This window comes from Eptatretus burgeri, chromosome 1, assembly GCF_056783735.1.
Source record: "Eptatretus burgeri isolate ZD-2024b chromosome 1, Ebu_testis_v1, whole genome shotgun sequence".
Taxonomy (NCBI): Eukaryota; Metazoa; Chordata; class Myxini; order Myxiniformes; family Myxinidae; genus Eptatretus; species Eptatretus burgeri.
Window position 1 is genome coordinate 25,102,956 of NC_140961.1, and position 12,430 is coordinate 25,115,385.

The 12,430-nt window shown below is 45.3% G+C and overlaps 1 protein-coding gene across 3 annotated transcripts in view; it reads left to right on the forward strand.

The window, feature by feature from the left end:
* The window catches only part of CCM2 (CCM2 scaffold protein), an 84,227-nt gene extending 77,607 nt beyond the window's left edge, over positions 1-6,620 (forward strand). For all 3 annotated transcript variants that reach the window (XM_085875693.1, XM_085875685.1, XM_085875700.1), the window contains one exon: positions 610-6,620. In XM_085875693.1, coding sequence (XP_085731819.1) covers positions 610-899 — 290 coding nt within the window. In that variant the 3' untranslated portion in view covers positions 900-6,620. The remainder of the gene's footprint in view (positions 1-609) is intronic.
* The last annotated feature ends 5,810 nt before the right edge of the window (positions 6,621-12,430 follow it).

Here is a 12,430-nt window from a genome sequence, read left to right on the forward strand (position 1 = left end):
CTGGTCTCTCTCTCTCTCTCTCTGCCTCTCTCTCTCTCTGCCTCTCTCTCTCTCTGCCTCTCTCTCTCTCTCTCTCTCTGCCTCTCTGCCTCTCTGCCTCTCTGCCTCTCTGCCTCTCTGCCTCTCTGCCTCTCTGCCTCTCTGCCTCTCTGCCTCTCTGCCTCTCTGCCTCTCTGCCTCTCTGCCTCTCTGCCTCTCTGCCTCTCTGCCTCTCTGCCTCTCTGCCTCTGCCTCTCTCTCTCTCTGCCTCTCTCTCTCTCTCTCTCTCTCTCTCTCTCTCTCTCTCTCTCTCTCTCTCTCTCCCTCTCTCTCTCTCTCTCTCTCTCTCTCTCTCTCTCTCTCTCCGCCTCTCTCTGCCTCTCTCTGCCTCTCTCTGCCTCTCTCTGCCTCTCTCTGCCTCTCTCTGCCTCTCTCTGCCTCTCTCTGCCTCTCTCTGCCTCTCTCTGCCTCTCTCTGCCTCTCTCTCTCTCTCTCTCTCTCTCTCTCTCTCTCTCTCTCTCTCTCTCTCTCTCTCTCTCTCTCTCTCTCTCTCTCTCTCTCTCTCTCTCTCTCTCTCTCTCTGCCTCTCTCTCTCTCCCCCCAACCTTTCTTTCTCATGATTATATGCAGGAATGCGTGATTTCATCCCTGAGAAGGACAGCCAGCACTTTGAGGCATTCCTCGAGACGGTTGGTGTGAAGAATGGTTGTGGCATCATTACAGACAGCTTTGGTCGTTGCAAGCGGACACTAAGTAATACATCAACCTCCACAATCAATGGCAGGGGCAGTGTGGGAGCTATTGGTGGTATGGAATCTCCCTCGATTCTTCCCGATGCTGACGACTGGGATCGCAAGATATCTGACATTAGTCATGACCTTGAAAGCCTGGGATTTTCTGTGGACCTGAAGCCCTCGTGACGGTTGCTTGTTGTGTGTGTGTGTTTTTTTTTCCCCTGCATCTTTTTTGTTTTTTTTTCCCCATTCTAAAATTTGAAGGGAATTTTTATTTCGAGCAATTTGAGGTTGACGGAATGTTCACATAACCAGCACAAAACCTAAAAAAGCTATTCTTTGCTGTGATATACACATGGGTATACAAGTTGTTTCGACATGGGAGGAGGCCACCTGCCCCATCCTTCCTTTGTCACATCCACACCCCGTTAACTGTATCAATTTGCTTGTTACTTTGTGCTCCTCTGTCTCTTTCGATTGCATCGACTGACTGAGCATGATGAGCATTTACGACTTGTAGACCACCAAGATGAATAACTTCATTTTACGTTCTTGGCTGTAGATTAGTAAACCCAGTCAGCCTTTGTATTCGAAACGGACCATAAGTTTGTTGAAGTTACACGACTAGGTCAAAGAGTGACGTCTGTTTGATTTTCTTTTTTTTTTAAATGACGCGTAGACTATGAAGAATTTAAATTATTTTTTCTGCTTTGGTCGCTTTGCTGTTCGTTAAGCTCACTCAGATTTAAGACACTTTTTTTTTGTATGCAAATAAGTAACTACATCCAACATATCTCAAACACAATATGTACTGTTTTATGAATTTATTTATACCGAACATCATGACCGACACTAAATGTCTTGTTATCAGGCATTCTTTCGCTTTCACAGACAGAGTGGGGGAGCTTGTAGCTTTATGATGACTTTGATATTGATGCGAGCTATCAATTAAGGAGAGCCCTTGAGATAGAAAGTAATTGCCTGAGATGTGTTCGGTCGACTCTTCTGGTGTGCTTGCGTGTGGCAGGTTGTGGTGACATTGCCACTCAAAGGACAAGCGACTTTTTTTGTTTTTTTTTCTTCTTTCGATGCTTTTCATTGTATCCGAAAAACAATGAGATGGATACTAAATTGCTGTCTTCCATTGCTAATTTTAAAAAACACACACACACACACACACACACACACACACACAAACATACACTGGTTGACAGGTACATTTCTCATAAATGGAGTTGTTATTACTCTCACTGAGGGAGAGGATATTGCATTTGGGTCCGTCTGTTTGTTTGTCCGCGCAGAACTTTCATGTTTTTCTCCGCAACTGCTTGTCGGATCGAGACGGAATTTTCACCATGGGTGCGACTTCTCATGTGGAATCTTTTAATGATAATTATGACATCGTGGGACACATGGTGTTGCAGCCATTTTGGAAAAACTTTGGACCTCTGTATCTCTGAAACTGCACGAAGGAAAAAATTGAAACTTGGAACAGAGCAAGTACTCTTCACGGGGAATGAGTTCTGTGGAATAGGAGAATGAGTGCGATTGTTTTTTTTTGTTTTTTTTGTTTCTTAGAGCCTCGTGGAGGATCTCCAAGTCTAACTCACGTTGTTGTTCTTGTGGACTTTTTTGTTTCACAGCCTACAGTTTTCATCGAAACTTCCTGAAACTTGGCGTATATATGTAACAATACCCTGCGCAGACAGTAACGATCTTCGATTTTTAAAATTACTCCTCGAAAAAAAAGTTGTGACGTCAAAATATCTCCGCTAATGGAAATCGCCGAAAAAATTATCTCCGAAACTAGGCAAGCTTTTTGAATTCTGTTTGCGGGAATCGAACAGGGCATTAGCAGAGATGAATTACCGCACATACGATGCATCACTGTGACGTCATATCAATTTTTATGATGTCATTCCTATTTTTTTTTGACATTTTTTGTTTCACAACCCAGAGTTTCATCGGATCTTCGTGAAACTTGCCATGTATATGCAGAAAGCCCACGCGCAGGCAGTAACCATCCCTGATTTTGGAAATTCTTCCTAGCAAAAAGTTGACGTCATAATATCGCCGCTAATGGAAATCGCCGATACCATTATCTCCGAAACTAGGCAAGCCGTTTGAATTTTGTTTGCGGGAATCAAGCCGGGCATTAGCACAGATAATTTATCGCGAACCTCATACATCACAATGACGTCATATTCGTTTTCTGACGTCATCATTAAGAGGGCGAGGATCTTAGCTCATTCGAGCTTGTTCATGACATAATTGCATATGTAGAACAATACATCTGATCACTATGAAAAATTTTGAGGGTCATCTCGGGATAAAATGATCCACAAAATATTTTTTTGATTACTTCATCGGTCACGTGATTTGGCAGCCATATTGTTTTAAAAATAAAAAAAAATTAAAAACCTTCAAAAATCTTCTCTGTCGTGGCTGAACAGATCGAGGCGAAACTTTACAGTTCTGACCGCTTATCCATGAGGAACAAAAAGTTCACCTATGATGTCATTGGTCACATGGTTTGGCAGCCATGTTGGATTTACCCTCAAACCTATAAAAAAAAAAATCATCTTCTCCAGAACGGCTGTAGAGATCGAGGGGAAACTTCACACAAATGTTCCCCAAGCCATGGGTGTACAATTTTATTGAGGAATAATATGTAACACCAGAACATTTCTTTGGCAACCATATTGGATTGAGGAAAATATTAAATAATGTCTTTTCTGGAACTGCTGAATCAATCGATCATGAAATTTCACACGTATGATCGAGTAGTGATGTGGAATACATGTTTTAAATTTCAACTGAATCGGACAAATCACCTAGCAGCCAGAATTATTTAATATTTTGATCTGCGTTGTTATTTTGTTTTATTTTATTTTTTTGAATCGGTCTCACTTGGCTGTGCCTGGATGGGTTTGAGGGTAGAGGAGTAGCAGCAGAAATGCGAATCCTATCCAGGTTCCTCCTGATGATTTCATCTTTTCTTTTTCCTTCGGCGGGTTCCTTACGATTACTTTAGTGCAAGACTGTACCGATTTGGTCTTCCACTTGATTTGAATTGAATTTATTTTAATCCCGTTCTGAATTCAATTGCATCATGAATAATAATTAAAAAAATAATGTCATGGGTCAGGGTCAGGCGTCCGATCAAAGCGGGACCTCTTGGTACCCGGTCGGTCATCACTGCCAGCTGTTATAAAGTGGAAGTTCTAATTGTCTCATTAGTTATGTAACACCAGAACACAAACACCACACGAAATACACCACACAAAAGCAGTCCTGGTGAGGGTCTGCAATCTCCGATTGGTTTTTCTTGTTTTTCCTTGTTTGTCGGGTTGCAGGGCCGATCAATACGTCCGCTTATTTTAATGTTCATTTTTTTTTTGTGAACAAAATCTTCACTCACTTCTCACTTCTCACTCGAGTCGTTGGTGTCGTAAACGCTGCAGAGACAGTGTTTGCTTTTGTTTGAAGTTGCTGTTGCAGAACCACATTTTAAATGTCACAACAAATGTTTTTTTCTGGTTGTCCATACAGTAGTCTTTTATCGGTTAAGTTGATGACTTGGAAGTTATGTAGAAACAGTATTAGCTTTGTGTGGAATTATTTAGCTTGCTGTTAAAACATTGAAATGTTTTGCACACTGAAATGTGAATACAAACACAAAATGAGGGAACCTTTTTTTTTTAATTTTTTTTAATTTTTTATTTTAAATTACTTTGGAGCGGGTGGGGAATGTTTTCTTGTGACGAGACATTTTCTCTTTGTTGGAATATCCTGATAAGCTTGCCTTCCAGAGCAGTATTTTGTGTATTTAATTGTAATCTCTTGAACCGTCTTTCCTTTTAGCCTTGTATTTTGCAATGTGGAGGTTTTGTTGCTGCTGTTTTTTTTGTTTTTGTTTTTTTTTTAACTGACTTGCACTTGCCTAGCACTGCTCACAAGTAAACTCTCAGAAATGAGCAGTTTTCCCTCCCCCTTCCATTTCTCCCCTCTCTCTTTACAGATGGTACTTTGTTTAAAAATAGGGAAGAGCCACCATGAAAGTTTTGATCTCGAATTTGAACTTTGCAATCATGATAAAGGCGTATGAACTAAAATTGTCTGTGACTTGCACCTTTCCCAATTTTGACTTTTACTTGTGATCATGCATAATTAGTACCCTGTGCCACCGAAGGTGGACTGAGGTTATGTTTTCACCCCTGTCTGTCTGTTTGTCTGTCTGTGAGCAGGATATCTCAAAAATGTATAGACAGATTCGGACTAAACTTGGTGGACAGTTTGGGTCTGTGACAAGAACGACTTGATTCAATTTTGGTGAAGATTCGCATTCGAGAATTTTTTTTTTATGTTTTCAGTGCTTCTTCATAATCAAAAGATGGTACCAAAAATGATATACGGTTTCACGCACAGTACTGTATTTCAAAATGTTGTGGACTGATTTCAACAAAACTTGGTGGATGAGTTGGGTAGGTGACGAGAACAAGCCGATTCGATTTTGGTTTAGGTCTGAATTCAGATCCGGCCTATCAGTGGGATACAAAACGTAAACTGTTCGGCCTGGCGGAGGTATGTGCCCCACCGAGTACCGTTGTGGTTCTGTTGTGTTCAGAAAGGCGGGAAACTTGGTCATCTGCAAACAAATCAAGGAAGGTGTTGCAGAGGATTAAACGGAAGAAATACGCCAACAGCGCAGAAGGGGAAACTTATTTGTTCTCGGAAGCAGAACTGATTTGATGAAGCATAAAATCGATACAGAGACCGCAAACAGCCGAGGCGACTGCTTTTATCAAAGAAGCGGATAATGAAGAAGGAAATGAAGAAAATTCAAGCAGCAGGTTCAGTCAAATCAACTGAAGGCTCCTGTGCATTGTCATTGATCTGTTGAAAAGAAAGATGGAATGGTATGATTTTGTGTTTGAGGAAATGATGTGACCTTGAAGGATTCTTATCCATTTCTCCTAATCGACAGGAGGCTGACTTCACGACTGGATCAGCATGGTTCAGTGCATTGGATTAAACAAGTTTACTGGTAGCTTGGTAGGTCGAAGTGGATCCTGTTAGAAGAATAATAAGAACCAATCCTTTCACGTTTTCAGACACCATAAGGCTGTCAAAGCAGTTTTTCCTTGGACTGGTCGCCGCTCCGACGCAGGATTTTCAAATGGCTCATTCTTCTCAGTAAGCTGGTACATATTTTCCTGACCGCGGAAGGATGACAGGCTGAGTCAACCCACCTGGTGGTTTTTTTTTTTTTAGCAACACGACGAGGGCTTGAATTGACCCAAATCGATTCCTCATTGTCAACGAATTGGTGGCCATGTAAGTGGGACATCAAATGTCTAAATTGCGAATAGTGACTTGAGTCCGAGCCCCAGGGCTGGCTTGTCGGGGAGTGATTTGTTTTTTTTCACCTGCAAGGGTGTGATGTGAATATTGACACAAATGGCAATCTGCGCAACATGGGCTTTGTGCACAGTCGTGTTATTGAGAGGAGACTTACACCTTTGGCCATCGTCCGTTGACATTTTTCCTTGATGACCTGCTGCAAAATTTGTATGATTGGCATAATATTCCCCCTGTGATTGTAATTTTGTGTAGCGTTTCGTTAATGGGCAGGATTCCCTTGGCATTCCAGAAACTTGAAGTCGTGATATTATCGGCTGAATGTTGGATGAGAAATTTATTGGGTGGTGGTGATCCCTTTTGCTTACACTGCATGCATTTGCTCTTTGGTTTCGGAATTGGTGGTGAAGCTCCTTTTTTTTTGTATGCTACGCTAAGGCCAGGTCATCTACTTGGGTCATACAAGTCGGGATTGTGTCAACCGATCCACATATAATTGCAGAGGTGACTGACTGGCCTATTCCAAAAAATATATAATGAAGCAGGTCTGAATTTTTTCGCTCGCCGACTCTTCGCTCCAACCTAATGGGGTTTGAAGACTATTGAAAATTTTTCAAATGTGGTTTGACGATGGTTTCTGTGCTTGTTTAATCCAAATGAACGACGAAAATGTATTCTGGACACCCATGCTCGCCATTGTGGAATAGCAGTAATATATAAAGAAATAATATGGCGAAGAGCGAGTAGTAGCTTATGTCAGAAGGTCTTTCTTTGCAAGAGATATCTTTACTGAAATGCAGCTATCAGGTTTGTGGGTATCTATCTATGTGCTGTATCCATCCATTAGGACCATACTCTGTGCAGAGCATCGGTGCTGCTGAAGCAGTCTCCTGGACTATTGGGCACAATCCTGGACAGGTCGCCACTCTGACACAGGATACCAGCAAGCTGGCACACCTCGGAAGGATGACAGGCTGAGTCAACCCCACCTGGTATTAATTTAACAGCCGAGTGGGATTTGAACTCAGGATCCTAGGATCCCAAGCCCACCACCCGAACCATTAAGCTAACACCAGGCACATAAGGTACTGAATGTAGCCAAAATAGCACCCATTGGTGGTGTGTGTGTGTGTGTGTCTGTGTGTGTGCGTGCGTGCGTGCGTGCGTGCGTGTGTGCGTGTGCTAGCTCAGAAGTGGATGGGAAACTGAAGTTGGAATTCATTTCTCAAGATATACTGTATGTGCACACAAAATAATTTAATTTGAAACTAATTAAATAATGCAACCATCACAGAACGTGGTTATATGAGATATTTGAGAAGAACAGTACTTCAGTCCCTGTCATAGACGGGCCTTTCCGGCTCGTAACAAGTTGGAAGCAGCTAAAAACTTGTCTCCTGAGTTGGAAGCAGCTAAAATGTTGTTGAAGCGATTAGAGGAGCTCATTAAATGGAGCCAGATGGAATTTAAGCCAAAGAAGAGCAGGACTCTTTCCATGAAGAAAGGTGAAGTGAAAGAGGTTCATTCTGTGGTGGCTGGGGATGGAATCCTCACATTGAATGAACGGCCAGTTAATAGTCTTGGCAGATGGTATGCACAACTGTTAATGGATTGGCATCGAGGAATGCAGGTGCAGAAGCAACTTGTGCAGGGTCTTTCTACAATTGATGGTTGTGGCTTGCCAGGGAGGTATAAGATTTGGTGCTACCAATTTGGGTTGTTGCCTCGTGTCTTATGGCCTCTCCAAATATATGAGATTGCTCGAACATGAGTGGAGAGGATGGAGAAGATGATCAATTCATACATGCGGAAATGGTTGGGCTTGCCAAAAAATGTACGCTAGTTTGGTGTTATACAGTACAAGTTCAAAGATAAAGCTGCCGTTTAAGTCACTAGCTGAAGAATATAAGATTGGGAAAGGCAGATTCCAAATGATGCTTCGAGATTCAAAAGACCCAGTGATCAGTGAACTGGGGCCAAAGATAAGGACGGGAACTAAGTGGGATGTTCAGAGGATGGTTGAGGATGCGGAGAGTCGGTTGCAAATGAAGGAAATCATTGGGGCAGTGCAGAAAGATAGGAAAGGATTTGGTTGGAAAGAACAGAAACGGTTGCCACAAGTGAGTTCAGGTGGGAGACGAGAGATGGTTATCGAAGAGATTAAATGTATGGAAGAGGAGAGAAGAACGGTTCAAACTTTAAGTCAACCTCGGCAAGGAGCATCGACAGCATGGGAGATGGCTGTGCAGAAGAAGGTCAGCTGGGCATCGCTCTGGAAGATGGAGCCACAGCGACTAATCTTTGCACTTAAATCAACGCCAACTGACCTGTGACCAGATGCCAACTGGTGTGAATCTGGCAAAATGGAAATTGGCTGAGTCAGTAGAATGTACCAAGTGTGGTTGAAGAGAGACATTAGAGCATGTACTGTCTGTTTGCCCGAAATCTCTAGCCAGGAATACTTGGCGACATAACCAGGTTTTGCGAGTGATTGTCGAGGTTACGAAAAGGCGATGTGATGAGGCAAACAAATCAGACATAAAAGGGAAGACCATTATCACGTTCATAAAGGAGGGTGAGAAAGTAAGGTAAAGCGACATCAAGGGGTCAGCATGCATTTTGAAGCCAGGTGTGTGCTGGTAGGTACATGCAGATTTGGACAGAGCACTGAGGTTCCCATCTCATATTGCAGTCATCCAACAAAGACCTGATTTAGTTATTTGGTCTGATGTGGTAAAAAGGGTTATCATCGTTGAGCTGACAGTACCATGGGAAGGAAATATGGAATGGGCATAAGAAAGAAAGTTGTGTCGGTATGAAGAGGTAAGAGAAGTGTGTGATGACCGTGGGTGGATGTATGATGTGCTCCCAGTGGAAATGGGTCGTAGCGGTTTTGTGGCAAAGTCTTTGCTGAAGTACCTCAAGATCATTGGAGCGTCATCGAAGCAAGTCAAGAATACTGTGACGCAATTACAGGAGGCAGCAGAGAGAGCCTCATTGTGGATTTGGAGGCAGAGGCGAGTGCAATGATTTCATTCACATGTCAAGGCAAGTCTGTGGGGATCTATATCTGGTCAATGATATCTGGTGGTGAGCATGTGGGCTGATGTCGCTTGGTGGTGTGTGTGCTGCACTGCTGGGGCCGCGCATGAGGAGCTGTACTGGAGTAGGCCCCGAAACAGTGATGATACTGTCGCGGGGCTGGGTATCGGTAGCGAGAACGACCGCGAGAGGGAGCAGTGGAGTCTGCTCCACCGGAATTGAGGTCGTGACTCTCGGATAAGTCCGAAAGGCACGGGTCCCTTACTGGACCATGAATCGCCAATAATTTGACCGTGTTGGGTAGGGTCAATTGCCAAACTTCAATATACCTAATTACCCACGCGGCAAAGCTACCGGGGAATTCACACCCTCGACGGACCTCGAGCGGAACGAGCCGTTATCGTGCCCGAACCATGTGTAACCTGAGCGGAGGTCACCAAGCAAGACCCGTCTGTCCAAATGAACAATTTACAGCCTTGCTACTTCTCAAACCCGCACCATGCTAAGCCAATGAAAGAAACACAGAAACAAGCTGGAACATTTAACAGGGGCTTATTTATAACAATAATCGGGGAGGGAAGCACAAATGGAGCAGAGTTATCACAAATAAAAGGCAGGCAATGTACAAGCAAAGGAAAGCACTTACACAATTCTACTTATCAGACTGGGCCCACGGACACACACACCCAAAAGAGCTGGACCCCGTGGGTCTATCTCGGTCAAGCCGGGCCGGGGTACCTGTCCGCTTCGTGCGGCCACACCGACTCCGAAACCACCACGGGGGGACCCGAACCCACGACCCCAAGTCCATGGTCCACGAACGAGGCCGCTCAACCATGATCACCACTGACTCAGACCGCTCCAGCCACGACCACGACTGTTTGCATAATGCTCCTGCCACGACCACACCGTCTGCAGAACGCTCCAGCCACAAGCACACCGTCTCCCTCACGCTCGTCCAGACAACCACTCTCCTCCTCTTGAGGAGGGAGGAGCTTCTTCTCCCCGATACTCACCTCCTGATTGGACGGTGGGTTGTCAGGCGACTCGTGGTGGCCTACTGATTGGCCGGGCCGAACACTCCATCTGGCTTAGGCGGAGCCAGCCTGAGGTGATAGCTTCCATGATTGGGCAAGAGGTGGTCCGGTGGGAGGGGCAACGACCACCTTCTCACCGTACGTGTCTGAGAACCCAAACGGAACAGCCAGGGGAACACCCTATTCTTCACCTCACCCCTGTACGTGACACATTGCACGTGGGCGATGGTGTTGTTATTGTTGTTATTGTTGTCGTTGTTGATGTAAAAACCTAGCTAAAAAAAAAAACCCGTAGCGCACAGATGTAATTCCCATAAGACAGAAGGGGATGGATTCTAACGGTACACATACTTATCGACATAACTAACTTTGGGACCTGAATGTTGAGTGCGCATGGTTTCCAGATTCGTAACACTAACCCCCTCCCCTTTTTACAGACTCGTCCCGAGTCGTCAAATTTTCGTGTGCCATGCAGGTGTAGGTTTTTCCCCCCGAGTACATTTTACCTACGGATCCCTGAGTGTGACATTTGTATACATCTCCCAAAAATAAATAACCGAGTGCGCTACGTAACTAAACTAACAGACTCACACGGACAACTTAACTACATTGCCGGCGCTAAGAGAGACAACAAGAGGGTTGCAAAATATTTACAATTTTAACTATTTACACTAACCATGGCCCAGGAACTGTTATCTGTGGGAAAGAAGCACAGTAAGTCAACAGTCATTTTATGTGGGTGAGTGCACAGCAGCTGAAGGACAGTCATCCTCAGAGCCTGCTCAAAAGGTCCCCCTTGGGTGTTCCTTTCATACCCCAGCTGCTGGAGGCAACTCACCCTAACACGACAGGCCATGCGCCGTCCCACAGGACATTTGAAGTGGCCTTTATGCAAGAACCGGGAGGTAGCCAGCTGCTCAATGCAGTCCCTGGCTCCTTTGAATGGATGGACATAAAACACAAAATGGACTGGATGCAACGATACACGGGCTGCACAATGCAGTCCTCGTGGTGTGGTTGCCTGCAGGGCAGTCCTTGCAAAACACTGGAGGATGGTCCTGGTGCACATGGTGAGTTGATGACACAGGGGTAAATGCAAATAAGGGCAGCAGGCATGGGGTCAAAGCAAAATGGCAGGCAATGAGGCATGACAAATGCAGACCAGAAATACAGCACACTCTCAGGTTGGCTCATGAAGCTGGCCGGCCTCTGGTCTGGTCCGTGAGGCAAGGGAGGGAGTGCGGTGGTGCTGGCCGCTCCAGAAACGTGCTCGGACCTACCCTACTGTCTTCCCCCAACCTATCGCCTTTGCCTGTCTTTGTCCATACCCACTCCCTTAATTTGCAACAACGAAACAACAAAATTTAGCCCCTTTTTATTTTATTCTATTTATTTTTCTCTATAATTTCGTCTCCCTCACCCCCTTTATTGACTTTGTCCGGCTAACCTATCATGTCCATCTACTCCCAACCCCTAAGTTCCTTTTTTGGAGGGGACTAAGGGAGAGACTCGCGTCCTGGCTCGAGGCCCAATGAAGCCTCAGAATAACCTCCTACATAATTCAGCCATCTTACCAAGGTGGGTCCAGCGGCCTACGGAGAGCGAAGGGGTACATTTCCTAACTATCCTAGCATTTATTAACTTTAAACTACCCCGGGGGCTTTTCCATACGCCTGGCTCTTTAAACTATAGGTTCTAATAACCATGATGCCTGTCACCTGTGTTGGTGTCCATTATTAATTTGGGCCCTGCCCACAAATTTTCACTCGTGCCCTTGCACAATTTCATGGCTGGGCAGCGTGGCTCACTTGGCAGGGATTTCCTTCCTGCCGGACTCTAACTACCGCACTTCCGGGCCCTGAGGCTGTCTCCGAGCCTACCTACTCCCTATGAACGTGGGGGGTTGCCCTTCCTGGCATTGCCCCCCTCCGATGCCCACGTGGCATTTTGGTGCTCCGGGTCCCGTTCCGTGGGTCGCCCGTGCCCACTTCACTATCCCGGTCCCTTGGACCCATTGCCTACTCTGGCCGACTCGTCTGGTGCCCGGGGTGCCCTCTTCAATACTCACCTTTCGACAGCCACGCTCCGAGCCAGTCAATGAACTCCTGCACCCCTCCAAATGGGTGTCGTGCCTTCATACACCACCAACACAACACCAACCCATCTACAGAACGACCTCGCTCGGCCCGACCGGACTCACCTGGTCGCAATCCACTTCGAGGGAGCATACCGTCTCCCTCTGTTCCTGAGGGAGGTTATTCTGATGCTCGCCCTGGG